At 49.6% G+C, this 19,217-nt stretch overlaps 5 protein-coding genes across 5 annotated transcripts; 3 read left to right on the forward strand and 2 right to left on the reverse strand.

Moving 5' to 3' along the window:
• Positions 1-1,969: 1,969 nt before the first annotated feature.
• EPUS_03585 (uncharacterized protein) lies at positions 1,970-4,897 on the forward strand (the record flags this gene model as incomplete). Its single annotated transcript, XM_007806176.1, has 4 exons — positions 1,970-2,551; positions 4,254-4,385; positions 4,578-4,645; positions 4,708-4,897. 4 exons carry the CDS (start codon positions 1,970-1,972, stop codon positions 4,895-4,897), a joined length of 972 nt encoding a protein of 323 aa, XP_007804367.1.
• A 1,439-nt stretch (positions 4,898-6,336) lies between these two features.
• On the forward strand, positions 6,337-7,362 carry EPUS_03586 (uncharacterized protein; the record flags this gene model as incomplete). The annotated part of the gene is made up of 1 exon (XM_007806177.1): positions 6,337-7,362. One exon carries the CDS (start codon positions 6,337-6,339, stop codon positions 7,360-7,362), a length of 1,026 nt encoding a protein of 341 aa, XP_007804368.1.
• Positions 7,363-9,728: 2,366 nt separating this feature from the next.
• On the reverse strand, positions 9,729-10,448 carry EPUS_03587 (Adenine phosphoribosyltransferase; the record flags this gene model as incomplete). Its single annotated transcript, XM_007806178.1, has 2 exons — positions 9,729-10,300; positions 10,352-10,448. 2 exons carry the CDS (start codon positions 10,446-10,448, stop codon positions 9,729-9,731), a joined length of 669 nt encoding a protein of 222 aa, XP_007804369.1.
• Positions 10,449-13,336: 2,888 nt separating this feature from the next.
• On the reverse strand, positions 13,337-13,765 carry EPUS_03588 (uncharacterized protein; the record flags this gene model as incomplete). The annotated part of the gene is made up of 1 exon (XM_007806179.1): positions 13,337-13,765. One exon carries the CDS (start codon positions 13,763-13,765, stop codon positions 13,337-13,339), a length of 429 nt encoding a protein of 142 aa, XP_007804370.1.
• Positions 13,766-15,645: 1,880 nt separating this feature from the next.
• On the forward strand, positions 15,646-17,394 carry EPUS_03589 (uncharacterized protein; the record flags this gene model as incomplete). The annotated part of the gene is made up of 1 exon (XM_007806180.1): positions 15,646-17,394. The coding sequence occupies one exon, from the start codon at positions 15,646-15,648 to the stop codon at positions 17,392-17,394; it is 1,749 nt and encodes a 582-aa protein (XP_007804371.1).
• Positions 17,395-19,217: the final 1,823 nt, after the last annotated feature.

Below are 19,217 nucleotides of genomic sequence, written 5' to 3' on the forward strand. Positions count from 1 at the left end.
CTGTCACCACATCCAAGGGCGAGTGGAGTCCTACGGACGGTGTGGAGATCCACCTGCCAGGATAAACATGGAAAAAGCCAGCCAGAAAGCTAGCATCTAGAAGGGGCGCACTAGATCAGCTGGAAATGGCGCCAGCCATGCTGTTTATGAAGTATCACACACCTACGTAGTTTACGAAGTGTTGCAAACCCCAGTTTGAGTTCTGCATGAAAGGGGCTGGAAATAGTATCACCACTGATCGGGGTCAATATAGAGACGATTTCCCTGCCCAGGCCCAAAAGGGTTGCTTGTTAAAATTTTTGGCCCTTACCCAGCGATTACGGCGCTTATGCATTGACACATCTCGTCGCCTACTGCACAGGTGATATAAAAGGTTAGGATCCTACTACGGTACCTGGCATAAGTATTCGTAGCACGGCGCTAGTATATTTGCACTAAAACAGACTTCAAACGAGACAGCTAAGCTTTGAACGGTTAAGCGGTATTACTGTGGCCAATTGATACCAATAATTGTCTAACAAGCTTCTAGACACTGAGGTGGCGCTGGATCCGAACTAGCTGCTACTAGCGCCGTGCTACGATCAATTATGCCTCCTACAGTAGTAGATCTCAGGGGAAACCCCCCACCCCTCCTTGCTTCTTGAAGAAAGGGTGCACTGAAAGTTTACTAAGTTCAACCCATCAGCACTTCGGTTGCTCTTGCTGTGACCATTTGACATCTAAGGATCTGGAGATGTTCTTATCCTCAGCCTTGCTGCTTAATGTAATCTGTAGGCAGAGCCGGCCGAAGTGGCTCAGGCATTACGTGATGGACATTAGAGAACAATTCGAGCACGTCCTTTGGCCCTCTGTCATAAGTAACTAAAGGCGGGAATTTTGCGGCTACTTTTTATAGAACGCTGTTCTAGTCCCAATTCGTGAACCTATCTCAACCCCTTCACCATTTTCCTTCCTCCAATAGCCTCTGAGGGGGCGGGCCGCAGGGCTACGACTACGGATTACAACAAAGGCGGGAGGCGGGAGGCAGGAGCCCCCATCATCAAACATGGGCATGCAGTCAGAAACATTGCCCAACTTATTTCACACTCCGTGGTCTCTGCAAAGGACTCTAGAAGATTCAATGTACAAACTGCATCAGGACGGTCACTGCTGTCAGTGAACGATACTGGCCATCATCCGCTCGCAGCTGTGCTGTTTCCCACTGCTTTGCCTTTTTCCCTCGGACGCAAATGCAACATCAACATGTCTCCTGCCATGTGAGGCAGTGCGGACCTTTGTGCAATTCTGGCAACGCCTCCCCTGCGATCGATTTCATTTGTAGCTTTTAAAAGCTGCAAACATTTCATATGCCGGCCGAATCAACCCCAAGGCTTCAAAAGTCTAGCTGCCCCAGCCCACTGAAGGCTGAGCGTAACGCCTTAACTAGTATGCAGAACGTCTAGTTGAGGGATGTGGCGTTATGTTCTCCCAATGGAGCGGTAATAGATCCATTCTAACTACTAGCTTTGATAACACACCCAAGTAGGGTTCTTGCTTCAGCCACAACGCAGACCTTTTCTCTCGGATTGTGGCTTTTGTTGCCTTATACTTATATGAGAATCCTAGCGCCAGCAATCTCATTCAGACATGAGGACTCTGTTGCTGAATTGAGAAATTTAAAGAGGTGAGATGGTCTTGAATCCTCCCTTTTCCCCAATTCCTTCTCTCTGTCATTTGCTATATCGAACTTGGAGTTTCCGGCATATGGAGTTCTGGACCACCTCCCAGACCCCCGAAGTTTAATACATCCACACGTCCAATGTCTTCGTTCTTGCCTTGGAGTTGGACAATAACCTCCACTGATCCTACTTTGCACCCATGCCCGTCCGCTTCCTCGATCTTAGCAACCTTTGTTGCTGTTAATGGTGTGACTAGTCTCATTGCAATTATATTCGGCCATCAAAGGGTAATTCGCTGCGTTAGCAGAGGGATGCTCGGAAACTCATCCACGTCATGGCGATACATGTGGATCTTCCCGCTTGGTCTACAACTTACAGCGAACGCAATAATTGCCGCCATCATCAAGAACACGTCAGGTTTCTACGCCGACTTTGCAGTGTGGGAGCTTGTACTCTTCTTCGCCGCTCGACCTCGGCTCTCCTGGATTGTGCTCGGTGCATTTTCCGTCATATCCAGCGGATCTTCTTCGCGTACCAATGGAAGATTTTTTCCCTGGTGGTCCTCCTTCATGTCCCATCTCATCGCGGAATTCATTCTACAGCTTATCGCGCTATATATTATGGGTCGCACAGCACATTTTGCCGCGGGTCGTGGCTATTATCTCGTCCATACCGACTTACATCGCTCACTGCCTCCAGGCGCACATATGATGTATTCGGGCGCACTATACTACCTCATCGTCGGCTCGTTTTCGTGGCTCTTAGCTATCGGTTTGATCATTGTCGCCGCCGGCCGATTCGACATCGGAAAACCCAAAGTGGGAACGGCATATGTGATGTTGGCTATAACAATTTGTCTTACCTCAGTATGGTTAGCCAGCTGGATATTTTGGGTAGGTTTTGTACGTTTAGCTGGTCAATTGTAAGTTCCCTCAAGATTTCCATTTTCACTAGTCATGCTCGGAAGTTGATTCAGTCGTAGGTACTGCCCGCCAAAGCTGATCCATCAGGGAGTTATTTGGGGAACATTCTCGCTCTTAGGGACTATCCTTGGTGGAGGGGGAGCCTGATATTTCGACTTTAACCATTGAGATTTGTTTCGACACTAAAATGGCATATCATGGAAATATTGCCTGAAAAACCTATTAATTGGTACCTCATTGTCACTAGTCATATGGTGTGTAGGTTTACTCAGTACAGGAGGAATATCCACCTATCGGACCTTGCTTCTCATCAAATGAGAGGTTACTGTCATATGGAAGGACGATGGGAAACAATGTATCTATATCATCATTCCCACTCTTCATGCCCAGATTTACCCCTCAGAAATTCCGGTCTTCGATATTGTTCAGGGTAATAAATCCAAAACTAACGCCTTTTACAATTATCAGCATCTAACAGAAAGCCCTAGGCCACTGTTATTCCTGGTTCGATAATCGGCGAGGATATCCTCAGGTCATCCTCAGTCTGATCGAAGTTTGAGGAAACCGTCGAGAAGCGAAAAGGGTTTCATCTCCCAGTCTTAGCAATGTTTGCACAACGGAAGTGGTAGGAGTCAGTACATCGCCCGACAAATCCTCAAATCATGCCCAACTGGCCTGCGAAACAAAAGGTTCACTCATACTCGAATCATCTCATTGAGCCAACTGCCATTGGAAGTGATATATTGTCCTTGTCTTAAGACCTGCATCCTTTTCGGATCAGCCATTCCGGAGAGCCTATGAGCGGAATGGATGCCAGGCCGCGTGGTAGGTGGACTCCACCTTAACTTACGTAGTAGCTTGTTGGTAAGAAGCTGGTAGGATCTAGCAGGCGTTAGGATTGAAGACTTCATGATGAGTGGTGATATCTCTCAAAATCCATCGGGCGGACAGAATATGTGTTCGCCAGATATGGCGCAACGAGCTCGTTAGTCGGTAAAGATGACTTGATCATACCATGTAGCATCAGTTCGTCGATGCTTTGGTAGGGACGCCCTTGATGTATTTTGAATATTCCGAACCATGGCCGGAGAACCTAGCGGTTGGAGGGTGATCAAGGCCTCTTTCATACGTTCCATTGCCCAATTTAAGAAGGAATAAAGGAGGAGGCCAAGCGGTTGGCACACAACCACCCCTGGTTAAAGTGGGTTTGAGTTAAAGCAGGGCACAGCCCCAGACCCTCACCGAAGCCCGTGGGAGGGATGAGGTTGGTGGAACTCTAGCAGGTGTACAGGGGATCTCATTTGGGGGCCAGAAGCTGGAAAGGGGGAAGGGAAGCTCAAACCACTTGGGGGTTCGGATGTCACGTGCTTCCCACATTGGTCCGGTCCGGGTGTGACCAGGATGGGAAAGAAGCGGCAACACGCTGACTTAGGCCTAGCGCGGTAAGTTAAGCTCGAGGCAGATTCTCCTTACCTTGGCAGTTGAAGATCCACCTCGCTATTTAGCCCCTTTTGCTCTTCCATTGGCCGGATCGAAGAACATAGCTTAGATTTTGAAAAAATGCTGTCCCGTCGAATGGTTAGTTCTAGATGTTACGCTTCTTCTTTGAAATATTGTTGAATATGCAGCCTTGAGACTGGAATCTTAACACTCCCATGCTGACGGATTCAAGCTGTCCAAGGAGGAGGAGGGAGAGACTGGACCCGATACAGAGGTGACCAAGGAGGATCAAGACAAAATCAACTCTTTCAGTCGACTACATAATCGGGAACGGGTCGTCGAGGAGGAACTGCAGGGCAAACAGGTTCGTGAAATCCTACTTTTGCCTTGTCTAAAAGCTTTCTTTTCCGATGTCGAAATTCTCTTCTGTTACTTCCCAGACCGTCTGTTTCATTTCTTGCATTTGCTTGAAAGGGCTGTATGTTCCGCGACAATTTTCTGGTAGCGTGTCGGTCGGACGTCTTATGCTGACACTAGGATGCGTTTTCCCTGACAGAAAGACAAAGAAGATCTGGAAGAGGTTTCAACGGAGCTCGAACTGGCGGATGAGGATGAGCTTGTCCGGTACGTAGCATGCAGACATCCTAGCAGTTTTTGATATATCTGATCTTAGAGGTTATTCACAGCTACAAGGTCGGTGATTCGTTCATGTCGGTCCCTTTGTCCGAAGCTCAGGAAATGCTCTCACTCGCCACCAAGCAGTTTGATGATGAGGTGTCACGGTTAGAGGAGAGTCTGCACGAGCTGAGAGATGAGATGAAGGGGCTGAAGGCTCAGCTTTACGCAAGGTTCGGCAAGTCTATTAACCTAGACTGAGGGTCTGCTAGTGAGGGGGAACTGCAAGGGTCAGTGCTCGATTTCGCAAGCAGCGCGGAACAAACTTGCCTATCTCTCTTAGACTGCATGTTCCCTGAGCTGGCTACAGACTCTGAACCAGCTTTAGAACGCGTGAGCACTGACAAAGAGCCACTGTGTGGACCTTCGGCAGCAGCTATCACAGACTACAGATTACCTATGCTCCAGTACAGCCAGCGCACCACAGAAGCCTCTCGAGCGACTTGTACCCGAAAGCCTCAGGTTCCCAGCAAAGACAGAGAGATGGGACAGAGCCTGGGATGGCTTCATTGGCTATTCCAGATAACCTTCGTACCCTGGGGAAACGGTCTCACAAAGTCTTGCATAATGCCATAATTTTGGTGACCATCAATATGCTACATGGGAGCCTCATTGAATTCGTATACGAAACAGAGACAAAACTTCGGTCACTTGAAGCATACTTGTACACAATTTCTGATACTATGAATTATGAAAGAAGATGTTTCACTTGAAGCATACTTGTACGCAATTATGAACACGATGAATTCTGAAAGAAGATGAAAGAGATCAGGCAATCACGTCTCTGGCCCTAAGACCCGTGCTCACGATGCTGCGAAATTGTTGGCGACCCTCTCTTGCACATGCTTCTGTATTGATTTTCAACGCCATGTTGAAAACTTCATTCGTGGTACTAAGTATATGACTGAATGGTTTTCGTGTTGACAATGCGACGCATTCTGCAGCGCTGTGAGAAAGCGTACGTACAGGTAGATGTCTATGTCTATTGTTCTTGGGCTGGACGTTCCCCTTCATGGCCTTGGCCTAATCTCCTAGATTTCTTCTTGTCAAGCATTCCACCCTGAACCTTTGTTACTCATTCCGAAACTCATTCAACTTGGGTATTTCATATTGTTGTGTTCATGAAGGTACTCCTTGTTGATTTGGCTGCCTGTCCTTGGAGAGAGAAAGAGAGCTCTGAGAGTATGGCTGGGTGACCGTGGCACGGGGTTGGCGAGGCGAGGGGCATTGTCTCTATTGTCCTGTTGTTCGAGGACAAAGGTAGACAAACAACACCCAACACACAAGGAAAGGAGCATGGAAAGCGCATGGCTGTTCATTCTCTGTTCTTTGTAGCATAAAGTTAGTCTTTGTTATCCCAAGCATTGCAATTATTTGACCCCCTTTTCCTTTGGCTGTCCTTTGATTGTCGCCAGTATAAAATCTCCTCATTCGTATGCGCTCCGCGTTATGGCGGAGCTCGTTCTTCTGATATCGAGCAAACACGACAACAACGACCAACTCCTCGTCTGAGCAGTTTTTCAGACAGCTTTCACATTGTCTTCTGGTGTCATAGCGAGAAGCCCAATCTTCAGCTCGGCAACCCTTCTTTCATTTCCTTCCAGGCGAAGAGAAGACCACAAACAACACCCACCACCGCCATGCGGAGCTTAAGCAAACGAAACGATTGGCACAATCGTTACGAGCGCGACACCTGCTCCCCGATCCCCACCTCCGAAGATATCGATGATAGTTGGCGACTCGTCAAATCTGTCGCCAACCCGGATGGAGGCTTCAACGGCGGCATCGATCTGGTCGTGAACAAACACGACGGCTTACTTGCCGTCCGCAAACGCCTACGCCCACGACCGCGATGTACCGGGCATGATCACATGCGCTGGCGACGAGAGATGCTCGTGCTGCGTAAGCTGGATCATCACAACATCCCAAAATACTATGACGGGTTCTTTACCCCGGAGCGAGGGAGTCTGTACATGCAGCCATGTCGGTTGGGGAGCGTGAGTGATTTCGTTGATTCGCACCGGAAGAAATATCTCAGTCTGGAGATGCAGGAGTTCTTCCTCTGGTACATCCTGCATGAGGTTGCGGAAGCGGTGTTGTACATGCAAACCGGGTTCAAATGCTTGGCTGACGCGCGCAGATCCCACCGTGACAAGGTGAAGGGTTGGGTGAGTCTCGTGCACGGCGACATTCGACCCGATCAGATCTTCCTCAACAATACCGAGTCGGATCCCACCACACGGGTGATGCTGGGTGATTTTGGGTTCGCCCAATTCATCAAACCGTGGCATTCCTGCGAGGTGCATGATGGGCCAGGCGGCAAGAGTAGTTCCAAGGCTCCGGAATTTCCCAGCCAGATCTCCACAGCCACTGATATCTTTGGTCTGGGCGCCGTGGCTCAGCTATACATCGCTCCTTGTGAGAAGGTCAAAGCAGGGCTCAATCAAGGCTGGCTGAGTCAGCTTCATGTGAGTAAGGAACTTGACTCCCTCGTTTGCCGCCTTGTTGCCGTCCAACCTGCTGACCGACCGACTATTAGGGAGGCGCTGCAAGAGACCGAATGGGGTCTCAAGGTACGGGAAGATAGGGGGCTGGGACTGTCGTTGATGGCGGGACCGTTGTTCAAGTGTTTGTACGCTTTTCCTCGCACCGCCCTGTCCAATTAGTACATCACCCGTCTGGGACGGGGTGGTCAGATGTGGAGAGAGGATGGTAACTTTACGATTTAAATGCCAAAGGGTTTAGACAGTTCAGAGAGCTCTTCAGCAACAGGAACTCGGTGATGAAGGTATGAATGAAAGTACAAGCAAGAAAACTCTTACGCATCTTGTCTAGAAAGTGTAAATGCAACCGGTCTAGCTTTAGGAAAAGTAAAGTCAGAAACTCGTAGATTTAACCCCGAGCTTACTGACAAAGAAAACCTTTGACTCGCTTGACAAGTATTAGGGGAAGCGTTCGATCTCTAAGTCGCCATGACTACTGCTTGGTGCCTACCACTTGATTCCTGGGAAGCGTCATCGTGGTCAATTGGGTCTTTAAGCCTTGTGATGGCGCCTAGATGAGATGGCCAATCTCTCAGGGCATGAGTAAGTGCTTCGCCCGTTCCATTATGCTTTCGAAGTTTGTCCAGCGTTGTCGCGATGCATAAATAATCGCCGAGCAGCGCCCATTGCAACATAATCGTGCAAAAGCTCTGGCCAGTATAACAGAACCCTGATGATGGCAAGCACGGCGACATATGCTGCGGTTCTTGTTGTGGTTCACTGGGACAAGTAGTACTCAATCCTAAGCTCAGTCTGCTATGAACATGTTAGCAGTGGGTAATGACGTTTGACTTATTGCATGACGGCCACAATCGAGCACAATCATCTTCCAACTTCAGCCAAAACCAACTACACATTCCCTGGGAGACCAGAGCAATTCTAGGAGTTTTTATCCTGCGGAAGCATTTCTGAGAAATAGCGAAAGGATATCGATGGAAACTGAGCCTAAGACATCGGACTAAGCCGTGGGCCTAACAGGAAGATGAGAACATGGGAGCAGTTTTGTCTCTTGATGCCAGGGATACGGCTTCCAGCTGGCACAAAATAGCCTGAACAGACCTCATTTGAGGCGGAAAGCTTACGAGATGCAGGTCTGTCTCTGCCTCCGATTATGGTGTAATCATTGACTTAACCAACTAGTCCGAAATGAGACTCTTCGCTAGGTAACTCTCTTAGCGATAGGGTAAGAAATCTCCCATTTTGCTAGTTCCCTGGCCACTCTTCCACACTCCTTGAGCACATAGCTATACCAAGCTTGACCCCCCGTTGGACAACGTTTGTCAGGTTCACAACTGCCATCACCGTATGCCCTTTCTTAGTTTGGCCATGATCGATTTTCTCAAAATCTGTGCCGTCACAATAAAGCGTCTGCGTGGTGCTCACTCCAACGACCAACTTCTAGAGTGTGCTCATCCTCTGTCGGAACGGAGGCTGTGCCTGTGAACAAGCACCAGCTCCGGACCACACCGATTTCTCCCTATGAACCATTTCCGATTTGCACGCAGGAAAATCTCTTCATGACATCATAAGGGGACCCATCGCGACGTAATTGTGCTCCTGACAAACCCGGCTATGTGCATCGCTTCTCTTTCAAGCTGGCCCTAGCCCAAGGGGTTTCGAAGCACTTATCCACCAAGAGCGCAAACCCAATAAGCATATGTGTGGCTTCAAAGCTTCACCTACCAGGCATGCGCTAGGTTCGTGAACTCCTGCCAAAACCCGCAAGATGGTGAGAGGAAGATAGCTAGACCCAGCGATGAGGAAGGAAACTATGGTGAGTGTGCATATGCTGCAGATGGTGGGTTGGTGGGGAGGGATATACAGGTTAAGCTAGATTTCGGAAACTACTGAAGGCAGGGGAAGAAGACGGTGATCTCACGTGGATCGAGAGCTGTAGAAGGGTTGGTCCGTGTTTATGATATGGGAACGAGAAAGAGCATATCAAAGCTAGGAGCCACTGTCACAGGACAAGAATGATGGGATAGCGCCAAAGAGATTCATTGGCGAGGATGCTTGGAAGGAAAACGTGGGGATATGTCAAGACAAAATGTGATTCGAGTCGACCATTATTGATCTCGTTGGTGGTTTTAAATAGAGTAGTCACACAAGGGTGACTCGACCAAAGAGTACTTACTTGACCAGAATGCTTCGTGGCATGATGGTATCCAAGGGTATCTTCAATGGTCGTCAAGCTGCAGACTCCAGTTCCATGCATGTTCATAGTTATGTGGACCGCCTTTGCGAAGACATCCGTAGTTCAAGTATTTGGACCCAGCTGTAGTGATTAGTTACTCACAAGCTCCGAGCCTGAGTCAGCAGCAGCAGCACCTCCTAGTACAGGAGGGCTACACGAGTCGCTTGGCAGGTGTCTCGGAACACCTGCGGCCATGATAATGTTTTGTCCATTTGCACACATTGTGCGAAGATGAACGGTTGGCTTGATAGTCATGTCGTTGGTGACTGGCTTCTTTTAATTGGTATGTGTATTGTCAGGAAGGTTCGGAGGCAACAGATGCGGACTGGCTAGAGAGTAGGGTGTAGCAAGGCGCAGGCAGCTTGTCACGGCCGTGTAAGAAGTCGAGTTCGAGTATCATGACGAATCCAAGCAGGCGTCCTCCCAGTTTCTGTACTAGTTGGCCTGCAGCAGCAGCAGATCCTCCAGTAGCGATAATGTCATCAACGACGAGAACTTTCTGCCCTTTCTTGATGGCGTCGCTCTGTATTTCGAAATGGTCTGCGCCGTACTCCTTTTCGAAAGCTGCGGTTTCAGTTGGACCAGGCAGCTTTCCCCTCTTGCGAATGGGTACAAATCCTGCACCCAATCTCAGTGCTAGGCTTGGTCCGAAGAGAAACCCTCGGGCCTCCAGCCCAGCGATGACATCTGGTTTATCATCTTGGCCGTAGATTTCGATGACATGAAGTTCGAGCGCATGGATGAACGTCTCGTGTAAAGCAGGATCTTGAAAGATAGGTAGGATGTCTTCGAAGAGTATTCCGGGAGAAGGAAAATCGGGAAATTGTCGCAAAGCCTTCTGAAGTCTTATCTTAAGACTGGGGAGTTCTGCCTGAGTCAGCTTTCGTCTTTAGTGATTCACATGCTCAAGGAACGTACGGGAGGTGGTGGGGGACAAGGATTTTCTGCCTTGGGTGGTGCCATCGAGGGTTGAAGGATCAGGGCCTTTGGGATGTTGACCGGTGTAGTCTGTCATCGCGAGAAGAAGGGCGGTTGGGGGAGCAGCTGAAGGTCAAATATACTTCTTTGCAAGGCAGCAGAATAAGAAAAGGTGAATACGGGCACCGCTAGATGACGAATGAGATCTATGGATGTCTACATTGTTGCTTCCGATGGGGATGCTAGTATCCTAGCCGCAGCCTTGATGCTGTTCTACCTTCGAATCATGACCTCCTAGATACTGTCGGTGAGTCTTTGTTGGGCCGCTGGAACGATTCCTGCTCCAGTTTTTATGGCGAACAAAGCAAGCCCAGCCACCTGCCACACCTCCGGCCGACATCTAATCCCTCGAAACAGTGGCTCCGTGCCACCAACGAGCGAATCGAAGAGAGAACCGTGGGGTTCTGGGGGTCTCGGGGTCTACTGTACGAACTGTGAGCTACATCCCACGTTCTACAGGAGTCCCCGCTGATAAGCAGCTGCCCATGCGCTGCGCGTCGACGCTCCGCGTTACCCATGACCTCTTTATCTAGAATAGAACATTTCTCCCTTGAAAAGGTGAAAACTTTAAAAGTTTGCCAAAATCCATGACCCTAGGACGCTAGTTGAGCCCTGCGTCCATTGATGATCTGGCAATTCGTGTCAAGGTGTCAGTGACTACAGTAGGTGACTACAGTAGTGCATGCGCCGCCGGGGAGGCTTCACCTTTCCCATTGAGGCAATAACGTCCTATACGGTTGCGTGCAACATACGGTCCCGTGCAACAAAATTGCTTGGCACAACCCTCGCCGGCGCTGTTACAGCGAATTCAGCTCACTATTGACATTATTGAAGCTATACAAGCTTCCTAAATAGGAAATAGAATAGGGATCTATGGTGTAGTTCCTTATTCAAATACATCCTCTTCGATCCATAGCAGATGATAACTTAACGAATCGCATGGCCTTGCGCCGGCGATGGTTCATTCAAATTTCTGCCCTATCAACTTTCGATGGTAGGATAGTGGCCTACCATGGTCTCAACGGGTAACGGGGAATTAGGGTTCTATTCCGGAGAGGGAGCCTGAGAAACGGCTACCACATCCAAGGAAGGCAGCAGGCGCGCAAATTACCCAATCCCAACACGGGGAGGTAGTGACAATACATACTGATACAGGGCTCTTTCGGGTCTTGTAATTGGAATGAGTACAATCTAAATCCCTTAACGAGGAACAATTGGAGGGCAAGTCTGGTGCCAGCAGCCGCGGTAATTCCAGCTCCAATAGCGTATATTAAAGTTGTTGCAGTTAAAAAGCTCGTAGTTGAACCTTGGGCCTGGCTGATCTGTCTTCCTAAACGTTGTACGGATTCGGTCGGGCCTTTCCTTCTGGGGAATCCTATGTCCTTTGTTGGGCGTAGTGGGGAACCAGGACTTTTACCTTGAAAAAATTAGAGTGTTCAAAGCAGGCCGTATGTTGCACGCAACCGTATAGGACGTTAGGGTAGTTAGAACTCTGCGGTGGCGTCATTCGGACTTCAGGAATCTTAATATCACGCACCAACCACGCCATAACAGCCTCGTATTACCATTCCTTTCCATCAAGATCTGATACACAGACAGTGACTCGTTAGGTCTAGCAAACACTTGCAGAAGAAGCCCAAGTCGATGTACGCTAAAGGCCTGCACCTTGATGGTCTGAGAACCTCAAGTTGATGAAGTTTAGGTCTGTTCTGGATTTGTTTCGTACGTACGTAGTGTTCATGGGAGAACTCTATGCCTCATCCCAAACATCAAGGTTTGGGGCCCACCCTTTCCTACTGACGGCTGGTAGCCTGCGGGAGAGCTGGAGCACCGTCTATCGCTGTTGCGTAGCTACGCGCTTCCGCCCGACCTCGTCTTCAACGCAAACCATTTGAATGCCTGTATAGGATACCCGATTCTCCACGGGTACAAGGATCGAGTAAACTTGAGTGAATATCCAAGACAAAACACTTCAAGGATGAGTGTGATTACACGAGTGTTCAACATGTCGAAAGTTTCTTAGTCTTCACGATATCTATGGTTTTCACAGTAGAAACCCACCATTCTGCAAGGTCTGGAAGAGGTGGGACGGGTCGTACTTCCGGCACACTGCCTTCAACTTTTCCACATCGGTCGAACCATACGAAGCTAAAGGATTCTGATATCTTGATGCGTCGTTCATGAATAGGAAAGGAATGTACAGCCCCGCTTTTCTCCAAGCTCCTTCCACTGCCCACTGGTATCAATGGGAGCTGCCCATACAGCCACGTCGTCTTTTGGCATTCTGCCAGTCAACCAGTGTCGTCCACCTGTCAGAGACTAGCTTCTGAAATCCCATGGCTAGGGCTGAGACACAAATAGCAAGCTTACATTGATGCTTTGCTCTAGGAAGGCCAAGTGGATTTCCTCCCTCTGCGATACCCTGGGCGAAAATGTTGACTGGAGTTGGCTGCCGAGTGAACGTCATATTAGCTCCAGTGGCGTCACGAATCGCAGTCGCCCGCTCTCTCCAGATTGCATGGACATCTTTGTACAACTGTGCATCGATCTTGGAACTCGCGCCTCTATAATCGTGGCTCTGGACACGTCAGCACATGAGATGAGAAATCAGCCAGGTAAATCTCCGAGACAGTCTTACCGCAAGGGATCATTCGAGACTGCGGTACTCGGGATCTGAGTCAGACTCGATACTGTACCATTTGTCGCAGGCACTGCAACTACCGCAGCGGGTACGTTATAGAATGGAGCAAAGGCTGCTGGCTTTTCGGCAGGAGCCGAGTATAGCAATCCCACGGGGATTATACGGCCGTTCTAACTGCGCGGGACTCCTCCAACACCGATGCCAATACGACGAAGCTCCGTGCCACACCTGCCCAGTATTCAAATGCCAAAGCTTCAATTCGTGAGCTTGATCACGCTAGTCTTTCATCCGTTCACGAGTTCGCCAGCACCATAACCACTGAGATCGTGGACGGCAGGCTCCCACCTCTGACCAGCATTACTCGCAGCGCCTATTACTGGAATATGCTGTGCGGCGCGGAAGCCACTGAAGATGAAGATGAGAAGAGCTTCTCGCTGACATATCTCAGCCACGTAGCACTGGTGTTGTGACTCGTCGGCAAGTTTCAATCTGATGGCGGCCGCGTAGTCCTTCTCTCCAGCTATGCACACCGGCCAGGCAAGAAGAGTCTCGAGAAGTACCCGCCTGCCATTCCTGATGACCTTGAGCTGCTGATAAAGCCAAGTCAGGATGGATCCGTTGACGACTTCCAGAGATACGCAGTCTCGAAGCTGGCATTGGTGATGTGGATGTATGCGTTCAACCGGTATTTGACAAAGGTGTGCAGTAATCATCAATCACTGAGTGATTTTCATCAAGAGCGCAGCTGAAACCATCAAAAGGACCCAAGGCTGAGCAGTATCACGGCGATTGCCATTAACCCAGGCAACTTGACTGATTTCCAAGCGCTGCAAGTCAACTCGCCCCAAATGATCGATCTACCTGTCCAAGTTTGTCCTCAGACCCCTGCAACCTCTTCTCCACTTCAGACCCAACAATGCGCACTGCAGCCGACGCAGGCACCGATGTTTTTGATATCGCAATGAACGAAGCTTACCCGGGAGAGCGGGCCTACTTCACTCCCCTTAGGAAGGATGATATTTCGCCAGAAAGCATGAACACGGAAAAGCAGCACAAGTTATGGGAGAAAAGTGCAGAGTGGGCTAATGTTAAGCGGGAGGACACTGCTCTCCAAGCAGCATTCGAGTAATAGGAACAACAAAGGTAGGCTTGGGATTGATACGCGTCTTATATCATGCCTTGTGCATTGTTTATTCAGGTTTACACTACTATGTAGGCAAAACCTATTACATCCGAACACGAAGACAATGTCATAAATTGCGTTTAATTTGACGTAGCTTCGGATGTGGTACGACAGACCGCGGTCTGTAATAATGTTATTTATTATTGCAATCTTGCAACCAATTGACATTGCCTGAAAGGGGAAAAAAGGATTATTCTCAGACTGTTCTGTAGGTCTCCTCCACGTGCTTGCAAGGGGCGTTATAAAGATGGTTGAGGGTGCTGGTAGTTGTTTCCTGGGTGGTGTAGGACCGAGGCCCATTGAAACAATTGGTGGTCGCTCTTGGCACAGCACGAACCAACGAAGTAAATGAGAGTTGTTGCCGGGAGAACGTTCTATACGCCATACCAGCTAATCTGTCATAAAAAGTCATGCTAGTTAGAGCGACACCAATTGGTTCCATGGGCCTCGGACCCAAGGCAGCCACACGAACCGAGGACCATCAAGACCATCTCAGGAAAAGTTGCAACGGGCCGGTAAGGCACGCTTTGCCTCTCCCTGGTGCCATCACTACTACATATGCATGACAGGTGTGACGATCTGCTCGTGTAGGGGACCCGAAGACCCTTTACTCAGGACTAATTCGACAAGCGGCTAAAAGAGGGGCAAAGGACTCCACTAATTAGTTATCCCTCCGGCCAAAAAGACGCTGTGGAAGCCGATAGCCTTCACAATGTCCAACCAATGTAGCTGATCTACTTCCCCGGCTTCGGCTAATCATGAAGTAGGCTCGACGGCCGAGACGAGGGAGCCTGCCAGTCAGCACATGATGCGATAACTGACTAGGATCCTATGCAGTATCCAGCATACCATCCATTGACAGCGAGGCAGATTTTCCTGTTAACGTACTTCGCCTCTGTGCCGTAGCTGCACTATTTTTCTTCTTTACCCTCCTTCTCATCCTTGCTGTTACCTGTACGCTGTCTTAATATCGCAACCTCAATAACACTTTGTTTGGAACACCAGCACCATACACCCCACGCAATAAGCTCTATTTTCTTTTTTTTTTGTCGCGCTTTCTGCGAGTCTTGGGTGAGCGTGACATCCAAAGCAACACAAGCCCCTTCTAGCCTTCGCAGTACTTCGAGTGTCCGAAAACGCTTCTATCAATGACAGCTGCGTAGTGATACGCCCAGAGCAACCAGCAGAAGCTATTCTTTCTAGCCAACTGGAGTGATCGCAGAGCCATCTCTCTGTCAACAGCGCACAGCACTTTCGAGGACTCGCCCAGCCAAGAATTCGCTACCGTCTTCGCCAGGCTCTGTGTTCCCGGCCCATAGCAGCGTTAACCACGGATTGGGAGACCCTACTCACTGTGGCACAATCGCCGCTATTAGCACTTACAACTCATTCCGAACATAAACTGCCAGGATGGTGTTCCTTCTGCCGTTCAAAAACTATGACATTGAGAGTTTTCCCAATGTTCACGTCCCTCTTTCCGAAGCGCCTCCACGTCATCCAAGTGTAGTAGCTATGAACGAAAAGAGACGAGCGTCCAAGAGCGGCAGCATAGGCAGCGGAGATCCCGATAAACGAGCCGTCCATGGTGGATCTAACAGCGGATTCACTTTAGAGGATCTCCGAGAAGAAATTGATCTTGACATTGCCGCCAGTGGACATGATTCCTCTTATGACCGCAAATCGAAGGTCATCAACAAAGCTATCCAGGACATTGGCATGGGCAGCTATCAATGGCGCCTTTTCGTCCTTTGCGGTTTCGGCTGGTTGGCTGATAACTTGTGGCTTCAAGGGGTGGCCTTGACTTTGACTTCTCTAAGCCACGAATTCGGCGTATCTGCGACACATGTCCGTTACACCACTCTATCGCTCTTCTCTGGTCTCTGCTGTGGAGCTGTATTTTGGGGCACGGCCTCCGATATTATTGGCAGACGTCTTGCTTTCAACATGACTCTCCTCATCACAGGAGTATTCGGTCTAGCTGTCGGGGGCGCCCGTAGCTGGATTGCAGCTTGCGGTCTATATGCTGCGCTTGGTGCCGGAGTTGGCGGAAACCTGCCAGTGGATGGTGCCCTATTTCTTGAGTTTCTGCCATTCTCAAGTGGTAACCTTTTGACCATGCTCTCTGTTTTCTGGCCGATTGGTCAACTCATTGGATCCTTCTTTGCGTGGGGCTTCATACCAAATTATTCCTGCGCTGAAGACCTCCCATCTTGCCGGACGGCGGGCCCGGGAGAAGAATGTTGCACCATGTCATCAAATATGGGCTGGCGATACCTCAACCTCACCATGGGTGCCTTCACAATGGTCATGTTCATCTGCCGGTTCTTCTTCTTCCACCTTTTCGAGTCGCCAAAGTTCCTCCTCAGCCGTGGGCGTCAGCGGGAAGCAGTCGCGGTCGTCCATGCAATCGCCTACCAGAATGGGAAGAAGACCTGGCTTGACGAAGAGATTTTGAATGCTATTGGCGGCCGTCCGGATGAAGTTACTGATCTGAAGCTTAGCACAGGAGAAATCATCAAACGCCAACTCAGCAAATTCTCCACACAACGTATTGCCCCGTTGTTCGGCTCCAAGAAGCTTGGCATCAACACCGCCCTTCTCTGGTTCTGCTGGGCAACAATTGGAATGGGATATCCACTCTTCAACGCCTTCCTGCCGCAATATCTCACCAATGTTGATCCGGATGCTCCACCGGCGCCAACATCCGTTGTATATCGCAATTACGCCATAACATCCGTGGTAGGTGTTCCAGGCAGCATCATTGCTTGCTACACAGTTGACATCCCATACATCGGTCGCAAAGGCACCATAGCGATCTCTACCTTACTGACTGGGATATTCTTGTTCATATTCACGACCAGCACTGATTCTGATTTCCAACTTGCCTTCACTTGTCTTGAGGCGTTCTTCCAGAATATCATGTATGGTGTTCTCTACGCCTATACTCCCGAAGTTTTCCCTGCACCGAACAGAGGAACAGGGTCCGGCATCGCCAGTTTCTTGAACAGAATAGCTGGTCTTTGCGCCCCAATTGTCGCTATCAATGCCGGGGGGGCGGATCCGAAAGCACCCATATATGCCAGCGGTGGACTTATACTCGCAGCTTTCGTAGCGATGTGTTTATTCCCGATCGAGACAAGGGGCAAACAAGCACTTTGAGACGGTAAGGGAAAGGGAGAGACTTCATGAAGTTTTGGGGCAAAAAGAGGGCTGAGATGTCTTACGTCTCATGAGGAAGACTTGCAATCACAACAAACGGTTATTGTTCCATCTTGCACATGAAGAAGATAGAAGCCTATAAATTTGAAAGCCCAGAGACGATTTTCAAAGCCTACCTATAACTCATGCCTCATTATCTATTCACCTGCACTCCATGTTCAGTGGAAAGATGGTCAAACATTCAGTCGCAACTATGACTTGGGAGTCTCTACCCCGGAGGTCACCGAGAGGACATCGAGAGTTTTATAATTACTGTCGTTTGAGTAGTCAGTTCCGCAAACGCTCTGCTTTACCTTTTCTTCATCAAGAAAGATGTATCTACCCTTGTTCTCAGCAGACAGAGAGTTGTAGCCCCTTGAATACTAGAATACTGGAAATTTACTCAACACGAGAGGGAAACCTCGCGAATAAGACACGTGGCTATGATATCGTGGTTTGAGAAGACATGCTTTTTCTCATTTGAAAATGGGAAAATTCTACCTTGGAGCCATGCCGGTTGAAGTTCATCACCCTCGCTCTCTTCAATGTAAAAAGTCTTGGCAAGACGCGGCCTAAAAAGTAGCTGCAAATTAGGGCTTAGGGTTTTCCTCATCCACCCAAATTCCTGGCCCCCACTATTTAGAACTTTGGTTTCACGACCGCAGAGAACAATATCTCATAGGAGCACAACTCGACAATCCAAACGCCTATCTACACCACCCCTTCCCAACTCAAACCTCTCCCCCAAACCCTTCCCTACCACTCACCGCAACCTCAGCGAATCCCCAACCATGGAGAACGAAAAAGGCGAAATCGTCGACCTGTAAGCTTCCCTTCTCTCTTCTCAAACAACCCCTCCCCCCTCCCCACCAAACCAACATCCCCACCCACCAAAACTCATTACCCCCATTTTCCAGCTACGTGCCGCGCAAATGCTCGGCCACGAACCGCATCATCAAGGCCAAGGACCACGCCTCGGTGCAGATCTCGATCGGAAAGGTGGACGATAACGGCCGGTACACAGGCGAGAACCAGGTGTACGCGCTGTGTGGATTCGTGCGCTCGAGGGCCGAGGGCGATGACAGCTTGAATCGCCTGGCGCAGCGCGATGGGTTTTTGAAGGCGGTCTGGAGTGGAAGTGCGATGAGATGAGATGAGGTGGAATGCGGGGGATGTGATCTGCTATGCTGGTGGAGTTGTGGCTGGTGCTGATGGGGGAACGGATCCTAGCTGTCTGGGCGGGATCGTGATGGTATCGGAGCACTGAGAGAACCTCGGGTGAGACACGGTCAGATGGGGTGAGGAGTGCAGGTTTGTTGCGACTGAGGGCAGGACGGTGTGCTACTACGAGAAGAGAATTGCTCCGGAGAAGAAACTGTGCTCTTGTCGAATCACACAGCCTTCGCTATCACTGAAGCTTTGCTCTCATTTACTTGGGTCTCTCCTCCCCCGTGCCGTCGTCGGTTCAGTCACTGCGCTGCCTACTTGACCCGGTTCTACTCTCCCCCACATCTCCACCGCTCATGTCCACCCAACTGCTTACACAACATGTCCCGCCCGTATCTGTGCTCCGACCTCTAACCTACACGGTCACAGCTCTTCAGAAGGCGGGGTTCCCCCCCACAACTGAACCCCGGCTAATCGCCAACCCAAACTCCTTGTATGGAGACAGTAGTAGCTGAAGCCTTGGATTCATGGGAGGATTGTTATCCGGCGATTCGTGTACGAAGTTTGGTTTCTACCTGCCTCAGCCATTGATGAACCCCACCCCTTGCAAGGGTGTT

Source organism: Endocarpon pusillum (assembly GCF_000464535.1).
Source record: "Endocarpon pusillum Z07020 unplaced genomic scaffold scaffold5138, whole genome shotgun sequence".
NCBI classification, from domain to species: domain Eukaryota; kingdom Fungi; phylum Ascomycota; class Eurotiomycetes; order Verrucariales; family Verrucariaceae; genus Endocarpon; species Endocarpon pusillum.